The sequence below is a fragment of the Alternaria postmessia genome, assembly GCF_024291825.1.
Source record: "Alternaria postmessia strain BMP 2775 chromosome Unknown scaffold_52, whole genome shotgun sequence".
NCBI classification, from domain to species: Eukaryota; Fungi; Ascomycota; class Dothideomycetes; order Pleosporales; family Pleosporaceae; genus Alternaria; species Alternaria postmessia.
Genome location: NW_026260125.1, coordinates 138,026 through 163,290, shown reverse-complemented (window position 1 = coordinate 163,290; position 25,265 = coordinate 138,026). Strand labels below are relative to the sequence as shown.

At 52.1% G+C, this 25,265-nt stretch overlaps 9 protein-coding genes across 9 annotated transcripts; 7 read left to right on the top strand and 2 right to left on the bottom strand.

The window, feature by feature from the left end:
- Window positions 1-1,048: 1,048 nt before the first annotated feature.
- On the top strand, window positions 1,049-2,047 carry J4E82_007579 (uncharacterized protein; the record flags this gene model as incomplete). The annotated part of the gene is made up of 1 exon (XM_051733823.1): window positions 1,049-2,047. The coding sequence occupies one exon, from the start codon at window positions 1,049-1,051 to the stop codon at window positions 2,045-2,047; it is 999 nt and encodes a 332-aa protein (XP_051586469.1).
- Window positions 2,048-2,784: 737 nt separating this feature from the next.
- CHO2 (phosphatidylethanolamine N-methyltransferase) lies at window positions 2,785-6,160 on the top strand (the record flags this gene model as incomplete). The annotated part of the gene is made up of 7 exons (XM_051733822.1): window positions 2,785-2,974; window positions 3,077-3,662; window positions 3,714-3,785; window positions 3,847-4,804; window positions 4,939-5,906; window positions 5,959-6,049; window positions 6,104-6,160. The coding sequence occupies 7 exons, from the start codon at window positions 2,785-2,787 to the stop codon at window positions 6,158-6,160; spliced, it is 2,922 nt and encodes a 973-aa protein (XP_051586468.1).
- Window positions 6,161-7,087: 927 nt separating this feature from the next.
- On the top strand, window positions 7,088-9,874 carry J4E82_007577 (uncharacterized protein; the record flags this gene model as incomplete). The annotated part of the gene is made up of 1 exon (XM_051733821.1): window positions 7,088-9,874. One exon carries the CDS (start codon window positions 7,088-7,090, stop codon window positions 9,872-9,874), a length of 2,787 nt encoding a protein of 928 aa, XP_051586467.1.
- Window positions 9,875-13,415: 3,541 nt separating this feature from the next.
- J4E82_007576 (uncharacterized protein) lies at window positions 13,416-14,613 on the top strand (the record flags this gene model as incomplete). The annotated part of the gene is made up of 3 exons (XM_051733820.1): window positions 13,416-13,648; window positions 13,700-14,440; window positions 14,493-14,613. The coding sequence occupies 3 exons, from the start codon at window positions 13,416-13,418 to the stop codon at window positions 14,611-14,613; spliced, it is 1,095 nt and encodes a 364-aa protein (XP_051586466.1).
- Window positions 14,614-16,480: 1,867 nt separating this feature from the next.
- Window positions 16,481-16,850, top strand: J4E82_007575 (uncharacterized protein; the record flags this gene model as incomplete). Its single annotated transcript, XM_051733819.1, has 2 exons — window positions 16,481-16,637; window positions 16,705-16,850. 2 exons carry the CDS (start codon window positions 16,481-16,483, stop codon window positions 16,848-16,850), a joined length of 303 nt encoding a protein of 100 aa, XP_051586465.1.
- Window positions 16,851-17,162: 312 nt separating this feature from the next.
- Window positions 17,163-18,552, bottom strand: J4E82_007574 (uncharacterized protein; the record flags this gene model as incomplete). The annotated part of the gene is made up of 2 exons (XM_051733818.1): window positions 17,163-18,122; window positions 18,175-18,552. 2 exons carry the CDS (start codon window positions 18,550-18,552, stop codon window positions 17,163-17,165), a joined length of 1,338 nt encoding a protein of 445 aa, XP_051586464.1.
- A 340-nt stretch (window positions 18,553-18,892) lies between these two features.
- J4E82_007573 (uncharacterized protein) lies at window positions 18,893-21,144 on the top strand (the record flags this gene model as incomplete). Its single annotated transcript, XM_051733817.1, has 2 exons — window positions 18,893-18,930; window positions 18,981-21,144. 2 exons carry the CDS (start codon window positions 18,893-18,895, stop codon window positions 21,142-21,144), a joined length of 2,202 nt encoding a protein of 733 aa, XP_051586463.1.
- Window positions 21,145-21,932: 788 nt separating this feature from the next.
- J4E82_007572 (uncharacterized protein) lies at window positions 21,933-22,436 on the top strand (the record flags this gene model as incomplete). Its single annotated transcript, XM_051733816.1, has 1 exon — window positions 21,933-22,436. One exon carries the CDS (start codon window positions 21,933-21,935, stop codon window positions 22,434-22,436), a length of 504 nt encoding a protein of 167 aa, XP_051586462.1.
- Window positions 22,437-22,768: 332 nt separating this feature from the next.
- J4E82_007571 (uncharacterized protein) lies at window positions 22,769-23,777 on the bottom strand (the record flags this gene model as incomplete). Its single annotated transcript, XM_051733815.1, has 2 exons — window positions 22,769-23,194; window positions 23,250-23,777. 2 exons carry the CDS (start codon window positions 23,775-23,777, stop codon window positions 22,769-22,771), a joined length of 954 nt encoding a protein of 317 aa, XP_051586461.1.
- Window positions 23,778-25,265: the final 1,488 nt, after the last annotated feature.

Below are 25,265 nucleotides of genomic sequence, written 5' to 3'. Positions count from 1 at the left end.
ACCATGGACACAAGGCTATCGTTCGTGTCAGAATACCATGAACCGACGCAGGTACTTATACTTGCACGCTGTTCCGGCCAAGATCTGTGGACCCGCTATACTCACCCTTCCAATATCGTTCAGCACTCGGAATCTGCCAAGGTTTGGGATTCTCTAAGACGAGTGTTGATGATACATCCGTGCAAACAGCTGTTACGGAACTCCCTTTCATGCACGCACATCCGAAATCATGCTATCTCACCGATGAGTGGTCGCCTTGAACGACGCTGTGCATTACATGCAGAATCACAACGTGGCTTGACCCTTGCATAAGACATCACAACACCACCGCTAAGACCATACGAACACCCCCCGCTAAAGCCGTACATGATTCGAGTATCGTCGGTCATCTCGGTATTTCCTCTGAAACGCTGAAGATGCTGGGATGATTCTATCCGAACAGCTACCAAACCTTCTTCTGCTCGGTAGACTCATCAATCATAGATCTAAAGCCATCTTAACGAAGACACCGAACAGCACCTGTATAAACTATTCCATTCCGTGGCGGATAATACGATCAATATGACAGCCCAAGTGCTCTGAGCCGCCCACACCGAAGAAGCCTAGTAGTGAGCCTGACTGCTGCAAGCCTCCTCGCAACCCTTAGTAGCCTTTCTGATTGTCCCAAGGCACATGGCTTTGTCTCGTTCCTTGATCACGAAACTTTCCGCTGAACAATTATCACGAGTCGAGCATCTGGCTGCCAATCGCTTCTGGCCTAGAGCCAGACTTTGCGCCACTGCTCTGCTCGAGACTCGATGGCATCTATCGTTCCCGGGATCCGAGGCAGCACTCAGCCTTTTGACAGTATTGAACAAGCCCACGCTTGAAGTAGCTAGTCTTCATTACGATGGCCATTACAAGCACCTATGATAAAACAAATTCCCTAGCCAAACCGTGTCGAAGCCTGCATCCGTAACATCTTTGCCTTCGCACCACAAACAACAGTCACATTGTCTCTTGTTGCTTATCGGGTTCGAGGAACAGTAAGGGCTGTACCACCGGCGGCATGGACTGTACCAAAGCTTCTTCCCAGCCGTGGGGCGTCGCCGCTACCAATGACATCTTCCCTGCCAACGAAGCTCTCAGTTGGTCTTTCAGGATCTCCAAGTTGCAATCCGAGAAGGAAGTCCTAGAAGACGGTCTTGCCAATTGTGTTACATATCTACAAGTTCTGCGCAAGAAGCAAGCTCGAACTGAACGACGATTGGTCACAGACTCCTCATTATCCCGGAAGAAGAGAAAGAAAATCCAACAGGGCAAGCGTGAATTGGAGAAAGAGATCAAGCACAGAGAACGAGACGAGCAGGCTTTCCTCAACAATCTCCAGGCTTGTAAAGCAAATATTTACATGGCCGAGACTATCTCAATGCCGTCTACAGCCATCTCATCAACGATGCCGGACATTGCTTCCATTTCGACGCAATGCTCGTATCCAGTAGATGTGCAAACTGAGCCTACCGAGATGAGCTGGAACGGCTGGACAGATGACACGGTACTCTCGCCCTTCGAAAAGGAGAGCAACAGCCCTCTCTTCGCAGACGATGTCGCTCCGGACGAACGTTTGGAGATTGGTAATGTTGGCAATGTTGATGTGACGATGCTTGAGAACTTCAGGGAGTCTTTTCCTGTTCCGCCCTTGGAGAATATCAAGGCTAGACAGCAGGTGTTGGCTAACACACAAACGCACGCCTTGTTGAGCGCCGAGGCTGCAATCTTTCAACCTCAGCATATATACATGAGTCAGCGGGTTGCTGTCGATCAACAATTAGCCCAACTCCATCTCTCTTCTTCGATGGCGATCACGACTTTGGAGATAAAGGCGCTGGAGCTTCTGGAAAGACGCATTGTTAGTGACGCGGGCATTGGTCCAGTGCGACGACAGAGTTCACTTGCGGATATTGATGAGGAGCCTGAAATCCAGACTGGGGCCAACTGGACAACACAGCAAAAGCCGAGCAAGTTCACTATAGGCAAAAATCTTAGGATTAGGACAAGCTCTCTATGATGAGAGAACACGGTGGCATGTCAGGCAGACGTCTCATAATACCCCACGGCACTTAGTCGTATTGGTAGAGTCCCACCCTCATTGGCGCGTTGTGTACACTCGATCCGCATTTTTCCATGTCGTTCGATCGCTCTCGATCACACCTGTTTGAGTTTCAGCCTGGCGGCAGGCAGCGTGGGCGAAGGAATGGGCGGGCAAACATGGTGCAAGGAAGACGCAGTGTTTAGTCGTTGGGGCGCAGGATGCAAGGAAGCTGCGTCCTGTTGCAACGTAGTGTTGAAAATGCAGATTTTTGGTTGCTTCCACATGTCAGATGGCTTCGGCCCATCGCTGCCGTTTTGGGTGAAGCGGATTGCCCCACACTGTGCCGTCATAACAGCACACCCGTGTTTGCGCGCCTTGCCTTGCAGACAAGCGAACGACGACTCCCCTCCCATACACGTTCAACATCCGCACGCTAGCTAGAGTTCAACACTCTGCGCATGACGGTTGGTCCGCACAGAAGAAGCGCGATTTTCTCTCGTCCAAGAAGAGACGGAGCCCGGAGCCGCGCTGTGTGGCCCCAACAACCACCTCGACTGCATCCCGGCAGTTCATACAGCAGCCCACTGCGCAGTGCTTGCATAGCGTCGCGGCAAGCTCGCGCCATAGCCGTCCCTGCAATATAACCCGCGAGCCCCTCACTCAGTTCGCGCCGGAAGAACCGACACCTTTTCAATTGCCTCATCTCCTCCAACATGGCTGATGTTAGCAATGGATCCAAGGGAGACGACGGCCAGCTACGAGAGCGGCCGTCGGCTAAGCCGCTGCATCTCAACAACGCAGACGATGCTAAACAAAAGGTCCTGGAGCTGAATGACCAAGAAGATAAGAACCATAAAGATGACAACAAGAAACGAACCTATGGAAGAACTCCAGACGGTACAGGTATGTCCCATCTGGTGCTGTGCCCACGCAAGAACAAGTATCACGCATGCATGGCGCGTCCACCCAAACTCGGACCCGCTGTTACTGACGCTATACGTCTAGTCTTCATCGTTCCACAGACTCACGACATGGTCTCACAGCTGCTCTCGCCCTCGCAACCCAAGAACCTGTCCGATATAGCAGTCCTCGCTGTGCTTGCTGCCCTGATCTTGACCTTCGTCGTACTGCCCAAAAGCGCCCGCATACCTGTATTCGCAATCGTCTTCCTCTTCTGGCGCGCCTGTTACAATGCTGGCATTGGCTGGTTGCTCGATGGCCAGTCTAAACACAACCGTCTCGTCCTGTGGGCAAAACAAAGCCATATCTTCGAGACGCCTGAATCAGGCAAGAACCCACGTCCCGCGCTGTACAAGCTTTTGAAGCGGGAATTAGAGACCAAGATCCCAAACGACTATAAGTTTGAAGAGGCGCCGCTCGAGTACAACACGTGGCTTGTGTTCAGGCGCGTCGTAGACCTCATACTCATGTGTGATTTCGTGTCGTACTGCCTTTTCGCCCTCGCCTGCTTCAACCGCCCCCAGGAGAGCTTTTTCTTGTGGCTCCTGCGATGGACAACTGGTATTGTCTTATTCCTTTTCAACCTGTGGGTCAAGCTAGACGCTCACAGGGTTGTAAAGGACTTTGCTTGGTAACCACCTTACTTGTATAGCGCCTGGGAATCATGGCTCACCACTTTTAGGTATTGGGGCGATTTCTTCTATCTCATCGACCAAAGTTTGACGTTTGATGGCGTCTTTGAGATGGCACCGCAGTAAGAGGCCCCATCATGGTTCTGGTTGAAGAAGACACTAACGCGCCGCCTCCATCCAAAGCCCAATGTACTCGATAGGCTATGCTGGGTATTATGGTATTGCCCTCATGATGGCGAGCTACAAAGTCCTAGCAATCTCCATCATCGCCCATGCAGCCCAATTTGCCTTCCTGTCGATAGTAGAGGAGCCTCACATAAATCGTTTGTACAACCCCCCACCACCCCGCCGTACGCGCCATAATTCTGGGGATCTTGCTATGGAAGATCGACCCAAAACTAGCCAGTCTGATGTGGCCTTCTCCGAGCCAGTCTTCGATCCCATCAAGCACCAACCTGCCCAAACGCACCACATTGTAGGGCCTCTTAATACGGATTTCCACCGATCCATTGATCTCACGGTAGTATTGCTCTCGTTCTACATGTTTTGCTTGGCTACGCTGACCCCCAACACCTGGCCGGTGCGAACATTCCTCTTCATCAACGCATTCGGGTGGCGGCTTTGGTACGCATTAGGATTGGGCTATATTCTGGATCGTCAGTCCAAGAAGAAGAACTGGACAAAACACTTCATCAAGTACGGCGACACCAAAGAGGAAGCTTGGCGTCAATGGAAATCTCTGTACCATATGAGTACAACCATGAGCCATGCAAGCTTCGTCGCTGTGGCATGGAAGATGTACAGTCTCCCATCGGATGGCCTGAATGGTCTTACTCTCTTTCGCCACGTTCTTGGTGCAGGTATGATTGTACTCCAGCTCTGGGTTGCCATGAGCATCTACGAGTCACTTGGCGAGTTTGGATGGTTTTGTGGGGACTTTTTCTATGATCCACCCTCAAGGTCATTGACTTACTCTGGCATCTATCGTTTCTTGAACAATCCTGAGCGAGTTCTTGGATTAGCTGGTGTCTGGGGGGTAGCTCTGATCACCTGGAACCCGGCCATCTTCTACCTTGCCACGACCGCACATGTTCTCAATCTCGTGTTTCTCCAGTTCGTCGAGAAGCCCCATGTAATCAAGGTGAGTGCAAAATGTTTTGGAGTAGCCTGGCGACTACACGCACCTATGCAGGTTGTTACGACGTCTGAAAATCGCCAACATGTCGAGTTTGTTCCATCTGTCTGTCCAAGCTTTACTGACTGTAATATGTGTAGTTGTATGGTCAAAACTTACGCGAAATGTCTGGTGTCAGCAAAACCGTGCGTCAAGCACTACCAGACCCGGTTCGCCAGTGGCAATCAGCAGCCGATGAATATCTCAACTCTACCATGGAGTTCATCGAGAAATTCTTGGATAGTGCAAGACCGAAAGTGGCTGCCAATGTCGACGCTTTTGTCAAGGACACAACGAGTCTTTTCAAGTCTTACCCAACGCGTATTCCTGTCACTGGTCGTTCATCGGAGCCATCTGGTCTAGATTCCAAACAGTACAAGCTCGAGGTTGAAGGTACACGCTCACCGCCTACGGTAGAGCAACAAAAGAATGGTGGTCGAGAAGGAGAACTTGCAAGAACCCCAGCGATTCGTACAAATGACTTCAAGACACTCATCCTCGAGTACGGCGCTCCGATCAGAGTTCGTTGGCAAGCACCTATCAACCACAGCAAGAAGGACTGGATTGGCTTGTACATGGTCGCCGACAATCAATCCCGAGACGTTACACGCATCAGCTCTAACGGGCGATGGATAGCCACCAATCCAGACGTCTTTGACTCGACTCGAGCTGATGATGGCATTCTCGTCTCTGATAAACTCCTGCCTGCCAATGCCGCCGACGAAGAATCGTCTGATTGCTACACTGGTGAGGTAGAATTCCGCGGAGATAAGCTCTGGTGGACCACTGGTGTCTTTGAGTTCCGCTATCACCACGGCGGTCGGCATCACGTAATGGCACTCTCGCAAGCTTTCGAGATTCGTATTCCAAGGTTCGATGAGGACGATGTGGAGGTGGATTCTAATGGCACGATCCAACGTGCCGTGGAAGAAACCCTGCTACCCATTATCCAGAACTGCTTCGACCACGACCCTGAAATCGCTCCATCTACTCCCGAGGAGCCTTTTGGTAGCCTAGTTGAAAGAGACGGGAAGTTTGCGAGACGGGTAGTATTTGCAGTCCACCAAATGTACGTCTCCTCTCTTGGTGCGTACCCTGTAGAGATTACTGATGATGTCTAGGTTTGGCATAGAATTTGCCCCTGAAGTGGTCCAGGCAGATGGTACAGTCAGTCGACTTGCTTGGCGCATTCTGAATGCTAAGAAAGTCTTGGTGAGCCACTCACGAGCGACGACGAAGGGGCTAGGTCACTAATGGTACTGGTAGGCCCCTTACAGCATGTCGTCGGCTACCCACGGCAGGAACACCCCAACACTAGGGTGAAGATTGCTTGGACAGTACCGCCACCACTGGCTCATGCAGAAAGAAGCACGGTCGGTTCTTTGTCTCTATGTGAAGTCGAGCTTGAACATTGCCCCGATGAGGAAGGCTTCTAGAGGATGGGCCCATCTGTCTGGCGAACAGCGGGTAGGATAGCACGTGCGAGCCGTTCACATCTCCAATGGAGCTTGTCAAGACTGGACGGGTGGATGTATGCTAAGCTTGGCGCAAGCAGGTGACGATACGCGTTTTCGGGTGTTGTTCATTGTATATGCACGAGGGGTTGAGGAGGAGTTGTGCATAGATGCGATGTACCAGTGTAGAGTAGTAGGGTACATGGGCGTAAAAGTAATATATTAGTTGAAATAATATCGCACCTTAGACAAGACGTGAATTGAGCTACGAGATGCAGTAGAACGGCTGCGCACATACAAGTTACTCATCTTGCATTCCAGTCCATTCATGGATAAGAAGTTTTAGATAAGATGCGGGGCAGGGTTAAACGTCATGCTGTTCACCGTACTCTTTGCCCAGTTTGGGCGTGCGGCGACCGAGATGCGGAGATGATCTTATCAGATGGGGATGGCGACGCGGTCAACGTGATTCGCAGCGGCTGGTTTAACCTCGGTCTGGCCCGTGAGAGCATCTTCTGGAAGCTATCGCGCCTCCTCCGCCGGACACATAGGCGTCGCATCAGATTTAACTCTACGTTAACACAACGGGGAACTGCAGCAGACTGGCGTGCTTTCACTCTCAGGTTGCATTGTTGTGCTCTATCTCTCTATTTCGCGCTGCACGTGTCGTAGCCTCACATCGCTCGGGCGTCCGCACCTTCCGCATCCCAGCGGGTCCGCACGTCACCACGCGACATCGCGCCCCTTTGATTCCAACGTTCCTTGTATCAACCCAGCAACCCATCGTTAGCACCTCATGATGGGTAAAGGCTCCTCCAAGACCAGCACCAAGGTGCTACCACTCATCCCGCTCGCGTCGCCCCTCGCCGTGCTCCCGGGCACAACACTCAAGATCCCCATCACCAACCGCTCCGATGTCGCCGCCATCCTCGCGAAGATTTACAGCATCAGCCCTACCGCGAAGCCAGACGCGGCTATTACAGTGGCCTGTGTGCCGCTCAATTCCAACACGCTTGGCCCGGACGGACAGTTGCTGATTGACGATGGACACCAGGGGGACAAGACGGTGTACGAGAGCGATCCGATGCAGGCGACCAAAAAGGATATCTTTGGATATGCCTGTGTCGCCAAGGTCAATGGCGTGCAAGGCAGACGGCAGGGCGATCTGAGTCTGATCGTCGAAGGCCTGGAGAGAGTGCAGGTTGTCGACGTTGTGCAGGAGAGGCCCTACTTTGAGGGAGAGCTGATGGCTGTCGACGAGTACATCGACATTGCGAGCGCAGAGCTCCTGAACCAGTTCAACCTCCTCAAGCAGCTGTCGCGCGAGCTGCTCGCCCTCGTCCGCCTCTCCGCCATCCTCCCACGCACACCACAAGTCACGCTCTCGCCCATCGTCGCCCGGAGGCTCGAAATGTACATCACACGCAAGGACTTGTCAGAGGCTGGTGCGCTGGCCGACTTCATGGCGAATGTCGTCGAGAGCACACACGAGGAGACGCTGCGCGTGCTGGCAGCTGTAGATGTCAAGGAGAGAGTTGACAGGGTCATCGAGATCCTCCAACGCCAAATCAGCAGCATCCAGGGCAGCACACGCATGACAGTCACCACAACACAAACACAGGGCGGCAGCTTGGATATGGACACACTGCGCCGGCTGCAGCAAGAAGCCCTAGCAAGGAGAGGCAAGATGGGCGGTGGCCTGCCTGCTGGTTTCCCTGCCGGTTTCCCTGGTGGCGGCCAACAACAGGCAGGTGAAGAAGAACCGAGCGAAATTGACGAGCTGAAGAAGAGGCTACAAGACGCCAAGCTATCTCCAGACGCCGATAAGGTGGCTCAGCGTGAGCTGTCAAGGTTGCAGAAGATGAACCCAGCACAAGCAGAATACCAGGTGTGCAGGAACTACCTCGAGAATCTCGCCGAGATACCATGGACCAAGACGACTGTCGACCAGCTCGACGCGCAAACACTGGTCAAGGCGAAGAAGCAGCTCGACGATGACCATTACGGTCTTGAAAAGATCAAGAAGCGACTATTGGAATACCTAGCAGTCCTCAAGCTCAAAGAGCAGGCAAATAGGACCATCGACGATCAGATCCGCGCCCTCGCCGAGACACCCGAGGGAGAGGATGAGGCCAAGGATCAGGAACCAGAAGACAAAGTTGCAAAGGAGCCTTCAGAGGCCGGGCAGCGACTGTTGGAGAAGAAGCGCATGGTCGACAAGTCCCCAATCCTGCTGCTTGTTGGACCGCCAGGAACGGGAAAGACTTCACTGGCCAAATCAGTTGCTACTGCGCTTGGCCGCAAGTTCCACCGAATATCACTTGGTGGCGTGCGCGATGAGGCAGAGATCCGCGGCCATCGTAGAACCTATGTCGCTGCCATGCCCGGTCTCATCGTTAATGGACTCAAGAAAGTTGGTGTTGCAAATCCAGTTTTCTTGCTCGATGAAATCGACAAGCTGGGCATGTCAAACCACAATGGCGACCCCGGCGCAGCCATGCTTGAGGTACTCGATCCGGAGCAGAACCACACTTTCACAGACCACTATGTCAACATACCCATCGACCTCTCCAAGGTCCTCTTCATCGCCACCGCAAACTCGCTCGACACTATTCCGCCACCGCTGCTCGACCGCATGGAGACTATCCAGCTCTCTGGTTACACCACACTTGAGAAGAGGCACATCGCTTCAAGACACCTGATTCCTAAGCAGATCACGACCAATGGTCTCCGCAACGAGGACCTGAGCATACCCACCAACGTGCTTGACAAGATCATCACATCCTACACACGCGAATCCGGCGTCCGGAATCTTGAACGCGAAATCGGTTCCGTCTGCCGTTCCAAGGCCGTCGAGTACGCCACGGCGAAAGATACAAACACGTTGGCGGCCTACTCCCCTGTCGTCACTCTCGAGGATCTTGACAGTACGCTCGGCATTGAAAAGTTCGCCGAAGAGCTCACTGAGCAGTCCTCGCGGCCAGGTGTCATCACCGGTCTAGTCGCATATAGCACCGGCGGCCAAGGATCGATCCTCTTCATCGAAACTGCAGATATGCCCGGTTCCGGCCGCGTTCAGCTAACCGGAAAACTGGGTGACGTTCTCAAGGAGAGTGTAGAGGTGGCGTTGACATGGGTCAAGGCTCATGCTTTCGACCTTGGTCTGAGTGCAAGCCACGACGAAGATATTATGAAGACTCGTAGCATCCACGTTCACTGTCCATCTGGTGCTATTCCCAAAGACGGTCCTAGTGCCGGTCTTGCTCACACCATTGGACTCATCTCCCTCTTCTCGAACCAACCTGTCCCGCCTACGCTCGCCATGACTGGTGAAATCTCGCTGCGTGGGAAGGTTCTGCCTGTTGGTGGTATCAAAGAGAAGTTGATTGGCGCATTGAGAGCTGGCGTCGAGCGAGTGCTCCTACCTGAGGGCAACAGGAAGGATGCTAGGGATCTGCCGCTGGAAGTTACACAGGGTCTCAAGATCGAGTTTGTCGGCCACATTTGGGAGGCTTTGGGCAAAGTCTGGCCTGAGAGGTGGGAGGGCGAAGATGGCAGGAGGGGATGGGAGAGTAGATTGTAGATTGCAGACTTGTACGAGTGATGGGTCTTGTGCGGGCTTGGGGAGTTGGCTTGGGGACTTTGTATTTAGCGTTGCATTCGTTATTGTTGATCTGAATACATCAACATTGGTACTCATCTCTCCCACGCATACTTTCGTCTTGTTGAGTTAGAGTGGCGTCATCTCATCTCGTGTCACTCAATACTCATGTGTATAATCCTCTTCCTCAACTCACCTTCCTTGCTCAACTCGGGTTGTATTCCATGAGCCAATGACAAAGACATTAAATGTCACAAGACAATGAAAAGGTCGAGGCCTGCATTCCCGTGTAGACCCGCTGAACGGGCTGTGCGATTGTACGAAACGCGCGTCTTTCTGGGCTTCATCTCATTTTCTTATTTCACACCTCTCCACCTTCAAACTGTGGTGTTCAAAACTAGCGAGCAGAACATGATCTCGTTCGTCTTCCTTCAGCCAGTGCACATTCAGTGGGTATACGGTTAGCCCGAGATCTCCAACAGCAAGCCAGCACCTAGACATGGTTGCGGCACGCCCAAAAGCAAGAACTCCGGGCAAACCTAGGTCTTGGTGTACAGCCTTTAGAAAAAGCATAGTAATCACTGTCATATCTATGCTCCTTCCTTCTGTTCTCAAGTTCTTACCGAAGTCTTGGTTGGTTGATTGACCAATTGATTGATTGTGGCTTGACGCCCTATTCTGTAACCTCCTGCGACTTTCGGGCGGGTATCGAAATCTTGGGACTGGGCCATATGCGGCTTCATGTAGAGCGTACATTTGACGATGGGCAGACGTAGCCGTCATTTCTACAAATGTCGATCATATACGATAGGCGCAATCTGAGTCTAATATGACGACATGAGCTCTAGCATCGCCATTGCGGCTATTATCACTTTTCGAGATGCTTGCCAGGCCCTACACATAGTTCTTACTGTATGTTATTTACTCAAAGCTAGTCGATTAAACGATTTCCCTGCATCTTCAAACAAGAAAACCCGCTCTACAAGGCATCTATAGCAAGATCAGTCGGCGCCGAGCACGCGTCACCTTTCCGGCAGCGTCGGGCTCAGGGACCTCTCATTTGGGAGAACCATGGACGATCCTACTATACCAGCTTCCCAAAACGACAGCGACACTCAGACGTAGTAACCCGAAACGCCGGGAAAGAGTGGAGAGACGGAATCTGCGGAGGCGCGGCGGATGAGGACTGAGCTCTACGCGCAACGCACGGGACCGACAACACCCCAGCCCCTAACTTGTTCCCACAGCAGTGTTCTGGCCAAGAATACTGACTCATGCTTCGGATCCGAAGGCCCATTTCCACCAGGGTGACGGGTGGCGTTTCAGGGACCGTAGAATACTTGGTAACGAAGGTCAGGGATCAAAAGATTCAAGAAATGTTTTTTCGATGCACGCTGCACGGCTCGATGGGCATACCATTGTGGTCATTCGACGCGAGATTGAGTGTGTATATCCTCTGGACGGATGGGGTTTGGCACGCCAATACGTGATAGCAGTAGTGAATCGAGCCGCAAAAAGCATTTAGTGTAAGCTGCTAGTGTCATGATGGCGGCACAAAGCCATGGGTAGTTGTTGACACATGGCCGCTCTATGTGTCTCGACGGTGATACTGTATGCTTCTGTGCTATCCATGTTCCTCAACTAAAGTCAATAATGGTCTTTCTACCAGACCAAAGGTTAATCTTGCGACACGCCTACATGCGATGCAATTTCGGCTGCGAGCATCCAGATGCCATCCGGTGTTGACGTCGCATTGGGATGTCGCAGTCGTCTAGGTTTAGTACGCGTCGTGAAAGGGCCGATGTATCTTAATACTGGGATTCTGCGATCGATAACGTAGCCGCAATGCCCAACGGCGGCCAGCCGCGGCGGAGATGCCGGGTCGGCGAACGGAAGTTGCCGGTAGAAGCATGCGCCGTACACGCCGACTGCAAAAGAAGAACATGTGAGGTCGCGCAATCATGTGTGGTTGCTCGAGGATCCCAGAAACCATAGAGGAGGTAAAGTTTAAAGTTCGGCATCGCTGCTAATGAAAGCTTGCTGACGGTGCCGATTGATCAAGCGGAGTAGGCGAAGAGGGGCGTTGTCTCCACCCGTCCAGGTCATCGGGCAGACCAGGATTACACCAGTTTCCCCACCGGTGAATTGCGTCGCGGAAGCGCATCACTGAGGGTCGCTGCACATGGAAACTCGTCGTTGTCAGGCTCGACATGGCATTCCAACTGTCCGCCGTAAGCCCCGAACCGGCCCATGGGTAGAGCTGCATACATGCCCAAAACCCGCCGGCGGCGAGATGCTCGGTGCTACGCAGTTACCTCTTGCGGGCGTCGATGACATCGTTGCTTGGCTCTCGTTCATGTCATGGCAGAAAGGTCGACGCATGCCAGCACAGCAAGCCGACTATCTACAAGTGCATTGCCCACGGCGCTGTGCCTCTTGGCAGGCGCGTGTGCGACGCAAGCGATGAGGCGATGTGATATGGAGCATGGATTTGCTGAGTCGCTGCGGTGCAGACAAATGCAATATATATGGCGGGCAGCCGCTCATTTGCTGGATAAACAAGCTTGGGCGATGTGTGGGTAGTGCCTGACACTGCACGAGGTGGGGGGAGGGAGGGGAATTGTTTCGATGAGTACAGACAGCACTGTAGATTGCATACTCCAATGGCCAGCTATGTCGAGCTGATGGGTGGTTTCAGAGGCTCTTGAGCCCTGTCGAAGCTTGGTGGAGAGAGGGCCCCAGGATGCGGGCAAAATGCTCCGCGGAGCGGGCAAAGTGCTTGTTCGGTATTGGTGGCCGCTGGCAAGCAGAGCGATCGATGCCTAGAAGGGCGACAGCTCCGCCGCGATCCCGCAGCAGACCTCGAGCCGTGGGCACCAAACAGCGACGCAGGCTCGGTTGCAGCCAGAATGCATGCAGCCGTCGTGTGCTACTGCTTCCCCGTGCACAACCTGAGCCCTGAACTGCGAGCTGCTATTCGTCTTGCCCGGCGATTTTCCCAGCGATAAAAGTCCCTCGCCGTACTCAGCCGTAGCATACCTTTGCAGTGCCCTGGTGTTGTCCGCCTTTGTGACCAACGGGCCGCGCTGTCTTTCTTAGCGACGCTTGTGAGTAGTTCGGGGTCGATTCCAGCCCACTGGGAAACCGGGCCATGGTCTGATGCGAAGCCCTCTGCACATACATACATAACTTGCAGCCGCCACCCTTTGTCACGTCGCCATCGCCAGGGCTCGCCGACCAGCTTTGACAAACGGTTAATTCGACCTGTGCGCCTTTTCCTTCTCTCCAGGGCAGTCCTTGGGTGTCGAGTAGATTACAGTTTACCAAACCTTCGGTGTCCCGCAAAGTTCCAGTGGCCAGACTCCAGGGATTTTTAGTTGAGCTGCATGCACGTCTGACGTTCAACGGCGCGACCTCAGCACCGGATCATATATTCCTGGGTCCATTCCAACTTTATTCATAAGTTAGCAGTGCTCCTTTGTTGCTTTGGCATTTCCTGGATACTTTCTGCCCAACGGCCACCATGACGACACCAACCGATACTGGCATGCCGGACAAGGGCAAGAATGTGGAGCGCGGTACTCTGGGCAAATATGTGAAGAGGATGAGCACTGTGTTCAAGAGGGAGAAGTCGAGCAAAAGTGTGCCGACCATAGCGGCTGAAGCGTCTTCCGCCCCCCAGGCTGGGCAACAACAGCCAGTCGCGAAGGATGCCGCCAAAGAGGACAAAGCGAAACCGGATGTCACACCTGCCACGTGAGTATTCGATATCTAACATCACTCTAGATTCCTATACTGATTCTATAGTCCCATGACTTCTGGCGTATCAGCACCATCAAGTCCAACCACCAAGGAAATGGATCGCAACGCTATGCAGCAGGAAAGAGCTCGTGCTCTCTTCGCAAAGTACGGCCTTACTCTAGAATCGCACGAGTGGATCGCCGCGCCAGCCCCCAAGCCTACCGTGCAGCGAGTGGAGAAGTCGATCCGTATGCGTGTCCACCGTAGTTGCCATCGTTGCGGAACTCTTTACGGCGCTGACAAGGTGTGCCTGCAATGCGAGCACAAGCGATGCAAGAAATGTCCGCGATACCCGAAGAAGAAGACGCCCGAGGAGAAGCAGGCTGAAAAGGAGGGCATGGAACAGCCGAAACGAAAGAGAATGCTCACCATCCGGACGCGAGGCGGAGACGAACTGGTATACCAGCCCGCAAGGCAACGCATCCGACGTACCTGCCACGTATGCGAGAAACTTTTCAACCCCGCAACGGCAAACGTCTGCGATCAATGCCAGCATGTCCGTTGTACAAAATGTCCACGTGAGCCTGCCAAGCTCAATAAGTGGCCCAATGGGTATCCAGGAGATGCTGCTGAGCCTGACAGCGAGACCGAGGTGGAAAAGCAGCTTGACAAGTTTAGACGAACATGGAGAAAGCCCAGGCAAAGGGTGCGGTGGCAGTGCGAGAAGTGCAATGGCCTCTTTCACAACAACTCGCCGCAGTGTCCTGGGTGCGGGCATGAAAGATGCGACAAGTGTACAAGATCACCGTGAGCATATCCATGATAGCACCTTCACATGTGCACTGCTAACAATCCTCAGTGTCAGGAAGACTGAAAAGGGAGACCGTTTTGATGCTCAAGTTGTCGCGGCTGTAGAAGCCAAGCTGCGAGCCATGGATGTCGATGATGACTCGCCCTCCTCCGCAGCTGAGGCTACGTGAGTGCAGCGGTGAGCGCATTTAGAATCGTTCCGTACTACAATCATCACGATCTTGTTACCCCTTCATTTGACACATCTTACTGGATTCTTGCTCCTGTGTTGAACTTTGCTCAATGGTGACAATCCCGAATAAGCTCAAATCACTGTGACCAAGAGCCCTGTCAACCAAGCTAGCTGCCACCTGGAATCCACATGAGGTGGCGTTTTCAGCGTGCAATGTGGGGTCTTCCATGTGACAATAGATATATGTCGTGCCTGTGAAACGAGTACGGCGGATGTCAGATGAGCTATTGGGACTCATAAGGCTGCGATGTTACTTCAAAACGCCGTGTCATGTCTGAATCAAGTTGTATTACGTGAGAAGTGCGTGGTGGTTAATATGAAGCAGTATTTGGATAGTGATAATCCTGACGGTACTAAGACATGTTGCCTGTCTGGTCAGGCCTCTGGTATCGTCCCTTGAACTATCTACTCCCCAACTTACAAGGAGGTCTCTGCTTACTTAATGGCGTACGGCGTCCAGTGAAGTGGGGAAGCGGCACAGACGTCCTCATTCGCGTGTTGAAACGTCACAATCCTCCACTTTGTCCTTCACCTCATCACGTGGCACTAATCTCAACAAGGAAACTGGTAGAGAAGGCATGTTTGTGGATCTCAAAGCTGGTGTTATTCTCCATCCACTACTTCACTACGGATGGAAGACATCAACGTCACACTGCCCCTTGAGATTGCTGATTCGACGGCATGGTCTCGCATACCACAAGCTTGGTATGTGGTCGTCAGATGAACCCATAGTCGATGCACAATGGCTATATCACTCTATGTACCTTATCAAGCAATCCCGTCTCGACAACCGCTCCAATTTCCGCAATCTAGCCCATGCTTACTCACCCGTTGGACCCCCACTCCAAACGTCAAGCTGTGCTTTCTAGCTCGATGCATCCTGGTCAGCACATGGAGGCAGAGTTTGCAAATTAATGTGGCGCTCCGGGTCTGGATCTAGGTGGCCGCTTACTGAAATCCTTGTTCGCTGGTTACTGTTTGGGAGGATTGCTTGGATGGATTGAGTGAGCGATCATCACAAGCAGTAAGCCGTGAGATGCGTATTGTTAGACGCACAGTAAACTATGCAATCGTGCTTGGACAGTATTAGACGGGATCGTAATTATGATAAGATGCGCAAAGATAAGCCTCGCAGTCGCAGATATTCGGGCGGAATGAAGAATGGCTACTAGTACTCTGAAACAACCACCGAAGTCCACAACAGCGATGGGAGTATGACAGCGAACTAGTACTGCATCTGCCTGGAAGTAAAAGCCCCGAGGCCACTATTGCAGCCGTTGGACGCTCGCTCGTACATGACTTGCGGACTGACGCGCCATTGTGTACTGCTGTAGTTCTGCCCTGTCCCAAACCATTTACGAAACGGCACAAGAGCTACAGGACAAGAACGGGTTTGTTTTTGGATAATGGCTTGATCGGAGTTGTTGTGGGAACCGAGCATCGAGCTCTCCCATCAGCTGACTAGGTGATGAAGACGACGCGTTCCTCACGCGTCTGTCGTGTCTGGCCGTCTTTGCTTGTTCGAAAGGGCCAAGAGAGTCGGCGGAGAGGGCACGGATGGATGCAGGCGCGCCGTGTCTCTTTGGAGCAGAGATGTGCCAAATATGCTGCGGGCTGATGCATGCGTACCTTGGATGGGCGTGTCGCGTGACGATAGTATTTCCAGTGACGTACGTCTGTGCGGGACATCAAACAGCTCCGCCCCGCCGCTTCATATACAAGGCAGCAGCGCCGCACACAATTCCCCAAAACCAAACCACATCTTCTTCACTCGACCAACCTCGACATCACGCAATACCGCCATCATGATGAACTTCGTCCTCTCGCTGCTCCTCCAGCTGTCTATGTTCATGCTCGCCGAGGCAGCTCCCATGACGGTGCAGTCAGCTAAGCCGTGGCAAGCTGGTACCGGCGGTGGCATCATTGGATTCATCGTCCTTGTTCTCGACATCATTGCCTGGAGTAAGCAGCAACCACGTCCCCCACGCCGCGCTTGTCGCGCTTCGTTCAAAGCTAACACGTGCTGCAGTCGAGATCTTCAAGTCCAACCGCCCCGTCCCCAACAAGGTGCTTTGGGCACTCGTCGTCTTCCTCTTCCCCGTCGTCGGCATGATCATCTACTACCTCTTCTCCAACCGTCAAGCCCACAACACCTACGAGCCTATTCCCGCATAAGCGACATGACCGATCTACACGTATCGGACACGCTACGCACCCAAGATACATCCATGGGCCCCTGCAAAACGAAAGACATGTTCTCATGAGCGCGAACGCATAGATGCGATGAGGTGGTGCATGATATATAGGTTTTACTACTGGCATTTGGCGAACGGTGTTTCATATCTCATACCCGCTGATATAATAATCAATTAAGCTGATGAGCATCCACTTGCTTCCCTTCTACCCTTGAGTCGTAACTGACAGTTGATGTATCCAATCTCACCCATCACCGCTCCCACACGCCCTGCTGGTCCGGCGCATACCAACTTAGACTTTCCCAAAGATACCTTCCGCCGTGGCTAACTTGGCAGACAACGCGATTAAACCACCCATCAAGCTCATCACACCACTAAAGATGGATACCTCCCTGAAGCCGCCATACCGGTCAATAAACGCGCCGTTAATGGGAGGGCCAATGAGGACAGCAAACGCCGCAATACCCATGCCCATGCCCATGTACGTCCCAAGGTTCCTCGGATCCTTGGTGCACTTGGAAATAGCTGCTGAGCCAGCTGAGATGATGGTGCCCGATACGAAACCGAAGAAGATGGAGTAGACGATGATACCAGCGTTGGTCGTTGGCTCGTTTATGCAGAATACCATGACGCTGGTGCCAACGCCCGCGAAGGCGAACATGTTCATCCCACCGAGCTTATCCGCTAGTATTCCTGGGATAATGCGACCGAATGTCGAAGATCCGTTAATCATGGCGAGAAGGTAGGATGCCAGTAACGGACTCATTCCTCGGCTGACAGCATAGACCGGGAGATAGAAGACCGGTATCCACATACCCATCATCATGAAGAACAGTCCTGCAACGAGCAATAGGTATCGCTTAATCTTCCATGCTTCTCCGATGAAGATGGTCGTCTTGCGAGGCGGAACACGCGGCTTGATGATGAAGCAGGCAAACAACATGAAGGGAACCATGATGAAAGCGACGATGCGAATGGACCAGCCAAAGGATAGGGAAGAGCTGTTGAGCAGTTTAGACAAGACAATGGGAAAGATGACGCCGCCGACGGAAGACCCAGACGCCACAATTCCAAGAGCAGCCGCGCGTCGCTTGTCGAAGTAATGGCCCATTACTGCAAAGGCAGGGAATTGGAGAAAAGCCACGCTGGTGCCCATGAGGATGGACTGCGCAAGGAAGAATTGGTAGTACTCTCTGCACAAAGAGACCATCATCAACCCAAGGACGTAGGTAAGTGTTGCGGGTCGCATCATCTATTCGGCCAGTCAGTACAATTTCAGTCTCGTGGAACCAAAGAATACGCACCCAAGCTCCGTAACGATCAAACATCGGTCCTCCGATAGCGCCTCCAGCAAACTGGATGAAGCTGGCTAAGCTACCTATCCACGCAATCTGATCCATGCTATGGTCTTTCAGTTGGTGGGTAGAATAGTATTGCTGGAGCACTCCGAAGCAAGAGGTGAAGCCGAGACAGCAGAAGAAGATGCAGAAGCCGCCAAAGGCGTTGAGCCAGGCTGTCAAACCTCCGTCGGGAGCAGGGCCTAGAGCGGCGATTTCGGCATCGGTGACTGCTTCACTGTTGTCGTGAACTGACTCATGAGATGCCTTTTCGATGTCGTAGGAAGGGACTGAAGGGGAGCTGGTGCCTGATGCGGCGTCTGGAATTGTAGATCGTGCAGACATCGTGAGCTTGTATCCGAAGATCCTGCGATGAAGTTGTTTTTGATCGATGTGTCTGATAGCGAAGTTAATTGGAATTACACTGTCCATTTCGACGAGGTATATATACAACTCAGACTTCTGTTATATCGTCATAGCAAGAGGTTTTCGGGGTCGGTATTCATTCCAATCGGAGATAAGGACGCGTGCTTATTGGTCCACTTCACCGAAAAGTGCAGCCATATCCGACTTTTAGATCAAGTCACCGACATTTATTCCCGCTCCACCTACTCTTATACTCAGCTTCACCACATTTACCCACAATCCTGAATCCCATTTATCGAACAAACAGGCATCACCGAGAATGACCGACTTCAGTCGCAGACGCAAGAGACTCGCTATGTGAGTTGACTTGGTAGCCCCGCCACTATAACCGAAGCTGACATATCCAGCTCTTGCACATTGTGCCGTAGAAGAAAGATACGCTGCAATCGAGAGATGCCATGCAATAATTGTTTGAGGAGCAAGACCGGGTCTTGTGTTTATGAGAGTGAAGTATCAGACAAGAGGCCAGCCCCAGTACATGTTACACCCATACAACCACACAACAGTAACTCAACGTTCATGGGCGCACCGAGTATGCTTTCGAGTTCGTCGACCACAACACCTGGTGTAGTTAGTAGTCAATCCTCGTTCGAGATGGACGCTATGAGGGCACGCATTGCCGAACTGGAAGACAAGTTGTCGCGAACGGGAAGCACTACTAGCTCTGTCTTCTCGCCGTCAGCTTCCACTCCAACGTCAACTCATACCGTGCAAACTGTCAGCAGTTTTGCCTGTACAGTGGACGTCATCCAGGATACTCGGATGCCTGGTGGTGCCGCTATCTCTCGAGGCATTGCGCATAAGAATCGGGTTTTTGGCCAGAGCCACTGGATGAATGGGTTCGTAATGTACCGCGATATCATCGAGATGATGGAGCCTCACCTCCACATGAGATCATCCAACCTAGTTCCCAAAATGCAACGAGTTAAGTCACTGGCCCGGATGGTCAAGTCACACCGCTCTCCAACTTGGCCTACGCCTCCAACGCGGGACTTTCCTCCAAGACACGTCTGCGACGATCTAGTTGCTGGCTACCTCCGCACCATCGAGACAATGTATCGCGTGCTACACGTCCCAAGCTTCAAGCGCACGTATGAACACATGTGGACAAGCGACCCAGAGCCTAACATGGCATTCACAATGATGTTCAAATTGGTCTTGGCTATTGGTGCAATGATATACGATGACAAAGTATCCATGCGAGCCGAAGCAGTGCGATGGGTTTTCGAGGCTCAGACTTGGCTCTCATCGCCCTTCTTCAAATCGCAACTTGGTGTTCAATATCTCCAGATCAGCATCCTTCTTCTCCTTGCACGAGAGCTTGTCGATGTAGGCTCTGAGCTTGTATGGATATCTGCAGGAGCGGTCTTTCGAGCAGCAGTATACATCGGTTTACACAAAGATCCGTCACAACTGCCGAGAACAACGGTCCTTGAAGCCGAGATGCGCCGCCGGATATGGAACACGATTCTCGAGCTGTCGCTTCAGATGAGCATGGAGTCAGGTGGACCGCCGTTCTTCTCATCGGACGACTACAACACAGCGCCACCAGGCAACTTTGATGATGAGCAACTTCTAGGCTTAGAGCCCTTCGCAAAGGCAGACGATGTGTATACGCAAACATCGATCTCCATAGCTTTACGGAAAACCCTCCCAGCTCGCCTTGCGGTACTCAAATTCCTCAACGATATCAAATCGACTGGGACGTATGAGGAGACGCTTCGCATCGACTCAGACCTGAGAACAGCACATAAGCTCCTGCGTCGCACCATTCAAGCATACACCACCTCTACCACCTCGTGCCCATCGCAATTTACATTGCAAGCTGTCGAATTTGTTATGCAGCGCTACATTACCTGTCTACATATTCCATTCTTCGCTTCCGCACTCCAAGATCCGGTGTACGCCTATTCGAGGAAAGCTACCGTCGACTCGTCGCTCAAGATCTGGAGCATGGCGTGTCCAGCTTCAGGTGAAAACTCGTATACTCCAAGTGAGACAGACCTAGCGCGCATGTGTCGATGCACAGCGGGTTTCTTCCGAATGTACACCTTCCACGGAGCAACGTTCTTGGCCAATGAAGTAAGAATACGGATCCAAGAAGACGAGGACGACCTACATGCGTCACCGCTACCTCTACGAAACATTGTTGGCGATGCTGCGGATTGGTATCTCCGATGCATACAAGCTGGAGAGACAGGTATCAAGGGCTACCTTCTCTTGCGCCTCATTGGCGTTTGGATTGACGCGACAAAACATAACATGAGCCAGTCGGATTTGTCTGCATTATTGGTGGAAGCGTCAGAACAAGCTGCCGAGGTTTGCATACCGATCTTGGAGGCCCTGGCTGGCAGTCAAGAGCCGTCTTCGGGTACTGTTGGAATTGGCGGAATTGCTATGGAGGATTTCAACTTTCAATTATCCCCCGAGTTCACGGAGGACTGGGATATGCTCATGTCAGGCACTTTCAATATGGACGACATAGGGAGTTTCGACGCGTTCTTGTCGTGATGGTGGGGCTCGAAATAAGATCATGAAGATACTCAGCGGGGACGGGCATATGTCGGATAGAGAGACTTGAAGAGGCAGACATGCTCTGATCAAGGTGCTGTCGTTTCGCACGTTGACAGCGGCTGTCACATAATCGACAGAAGAGGCTAAAAGAGGAGAGTTCGGGGCTTTCGTTAGACGCCTAATGCATGAAATGCACCGTGCGCGGATGACGATCTTCCCGCGCTAGAATCGCTCCCCAATCATCCCATCACCACGCCGCACTTCTTTTTACCGCCACATCTTCGATCACGACTTACCAAATCCATTGCAGCGACGCCTCAGAGTTCCTCTATTAATTACTGGTGCTTACACTTATGATGACATTTCGGCGCGATCCGTCAATATTCCACGAGGCACCCTAGCGCCTACTAGGGGCGCTTAAGAGCCTCCATGTAACCTGATACACCATGAGCCTCATAACCACCCCTTATCCGGCAATCCACGTCGCAGTGCAGTATGAATGACAGCCATCATCGTTCTTGCGGCCTCATATATCACGTCGAAGTGGCCTGATTTTTTTGTTCCCTTGTCGCCTTTTTTTCTCCATCCCGAACTTCTGGTATACCTCAGGCAGTGGAACCAAACCTCACCAGCAACGAACTTTCTTTTCTTTTCGTTCGTCTATACATTCATTTCTTGAGGCGTGCCGGTCACCAAAATATCTTTCTAATAATATCTTACTTCTTCTTGTCCCTCTCTCCATCAATCCATTCCTCAGGACGAACCCAAAAAACATCGACGACGTCATGCATTCCTCACTCCTTACAAACATCTTCATCGCCCTCTCGGTCTTTCATCTGGTAGCCGCTGGCCCAAACCCTGTTCCTGTTCTCCCCGGCGGCCTCCTCAACACCAAACTCGAAGTCCGCCAAGTCTCCGCCACACCTTCGCAAGCTGATTTGTGTCTCGACTACGAACGCACAGCCAACATGTCGACCGTCGGCGCCAACGGCTCTTACCGTACTGTCGTCATGCAAAAAGCCAACGTCGGTACCCTGACCAGCGCGCGCATGATGGATGCTGCCATCGCGAAGCTACCTGCCCTCACGGCCGATGCAGATCTGAACTCCAGGTGTGGAAACTGGACGGAGATTGCGCTAGTGGAGGCGGAGAAGAACTTCACTCAGGGCATCGTGGCACAATTTACGACCGAGGGGCTGCCTGTTGGCATCTTGGCTGGACCAGAAGTTTTAGTCATCGTGGGTGTTATTGCTACCCTTTTCTCAATCGTGTGGGTATTCCCCGGTTAATTCTCAACAAAGAAGTTGAAGCAAAATATCGGAGGTTGGAACAAGTAGAGAAGAAGATGGTGGAAGGTGCATATGCTTGTGCGTTCATAAGAACGCACAAGACTAGAGTCAATTATACCCAAATTTCCATGCTCCAATGAACTATCAGGCTGGTATTAACGTGTCAAATTCGTGTGACGCGTGGTGCAAGTGGTGACAACACATCGAAAGCAATGTATAAATGCAATGCAAGTATATTCAAGAAATAAATGTATGTACAAAACCGAACACGCAACTGCTTCAGCTCTCTTCACTCATACCAGTGAGCTTGTATCACCAAGATTCGTCGTTGCTCAGAAGGTGACAACACCGACACCAGCGCTCTTCTGCACGATAGCGCAAACGCTGGCCGCAGGGTCAACAGTGTACTTGTAGCTGGGCGCGAAAGAACCCTTCTGAGTAATCTGAGTAGGGCTGTTGGTGAAGATGTTGTCCTTCTCGACGGCAAAACCTTCCTCATCAGAGTCCAAGTTGGTTACAACAGCCTTGTCGACACCGGTGAAGGAGTTGGCCTCAACGAGGACTTGAGCGCCCATGCGCGAGTTGACACCGGAGATACCGCCCTCATAGCAGGAGCTGTAGATGTGTCCGGTGCCGAAACGGATCGAAGGCAGACGCGAGTTGACGCCAACGAAGGAGTTGTGGTGGTAGGTAACGTGAAGCTTGCCCTTGTCCTTGGAGGCATTGTTGTCAGAGTGGCCTACGAGAGAGCCCTTCCACTTCTGGGTGTTAGCATTGACTATATTATGAGCTGATAGCATGGTGCAGACTTACGTGGTCGTGGAACTTGTTCCAGGAGAAGGTAAGCATATCGGCTCCAGATTTGGCGTCAAGCAGGCCATCGTATGTGTCCTTGTCGCCGGTAATACCAACACTGGAAAAGTCGTTGTGGTCAACCCATACGTTGGTCGAGCCCTCAATGTCGATGAGGTCTTTTCCCTTAGGAGCGCGGTACAACTTGAGGTTCCGGATGATGATGTTGGAGGTCTTGAAGACTTGGAGACCAGAGTCTGTAAGACCAGCATCCTTGCCAACACCGAGGATAGAGGTGCCAGCGGTACCGACGCGGATGACGCCGCAGCCAGTGAGCATGCCCTTGACCTTGATCACTCCGCCAGCCTTGGCCGCAGCAGTCAACTCAGCGCAGGAGGTGACAGTGGTGCCTGCACCGCTTCCTCCTCCGGTGGTGCCTGCGGCGAATCCAACAAGCTCGTCAACAGCTGCAGCGCGTTTCTCCATGGGTGCGCCATAAGCAGTTGAGGCAGCGGTCATAGCCGCGGTAGCAATCTCGAAAAAACGCATCTTGGTGTAGTTGTGAGGTTGGTAAAATGAGAGGCAGAAGAGAACGTATTGGTTTCAGAGAATGTAAAAGAATGAACAGAGATCGACTCTGAAGTGATGAAGGAAGGTGATGGATGGCGAGATAGGCAGTGATGTTGAGGATGTCTTTATACTGGAAGATCGAGGCTGGAGGATCTAGGCTGCTGGGACCTGTACAGGCTCCATGATCGTCAACTTGGCCGCCCTTAATACTACGAGTCGGGGAACCAACTCGAGAATGTACGAGGTGGAGTTTCTCCGCGAATATATGACTTTTGTCTTGGCTTTCAAGAGACTTCAAGCAGGAGTTCGTGTTCCACCAAAGGTATTAGTGTATAGCGGTCTCGTGAGCTAATACGTGATATAAAGGCTTGACAGCAGGATGTGCATGGTAAACCTGGGGTGCATACCTGGGGAAACCTCAAAAGCCGACGGCTTTCGATTGTTGCATTAGCGCTGAGGAAGTCCGAGAACCTCTAGGTACAAATCAGAATAGGAAGTACAATATAGGAGCAGGCGCCACTGTTTGACATTGTTGCGCAGAATGCTTGGCTGTCAGTGTGGAGAAAGACCACCAATGGGATGAATTTGTGGGTCCAGAGATCACCATCCATGCCAAAGTGGAAGTTGCAGTGACAGCACACGGTAACTCAAGCTCACGTCGATGAATGGGTGGAAAAATACCTAGGTTTCAATATACTAACCAGGACGATAGCGAAGTAGTCTGAGCGTTGGTTGGAGTGGAGACGAGGAGGGACGGCCCTATCGGACATAAACTAGCCTGCGACTAGCCTCACGAAGACAGCTGTCAGAACACGAAGGTTCTCCTAGCAAGCCAGCAACGTGATTACTGGATATCTCGATATAATGAGCTTAACGGGACAGATGCGAAATCAACTATATCGTGCTCCAAACAAGGCTCAAGCGAAGAACATATCCAGTGTTCTTACACGCGCTAGACATCGAGTCAAGATGGTGGAGGCATTCGAAAGCCCAAGAACGCCAAGATGAGATCTGACTTGTGTCGAAACACCAATTTCTAGGCGCATGTTGTTCCGACTCTAATTCGGCGGTATGTGCTCCGAAGAAACGTCTTGACGCTAACTCGTTCAGCGCATGAACGCCGGATACACCAAGGGCTCCTCGTTTGTACATCTGCTGGAAAGCACAATCAATAAGTTTTTGCGCTGTTCTCGGTGTTATTGATAGATCTCGTCCGCTTTCGCCTGCTGAACAGAGTTTTCATTGTCGCCTTGAACAGCACGCACCTAGGGCTTGAAAGGTGGGCTGACAATGCTTCGAGCGAGTGCCGCCTCCTTGCAATGACGTGGGGTGCGTATGTCGACCCAAACGGTATCCGCAATAATTCCCTGGGTCTTCAGGCCATTGGCAGTTCTCCTCGTCTGTCTGTTTGCGTAAGATCCTGTAAATGTTTTCATGGTTTCCCAATCACAGGAAATATCATCGGGC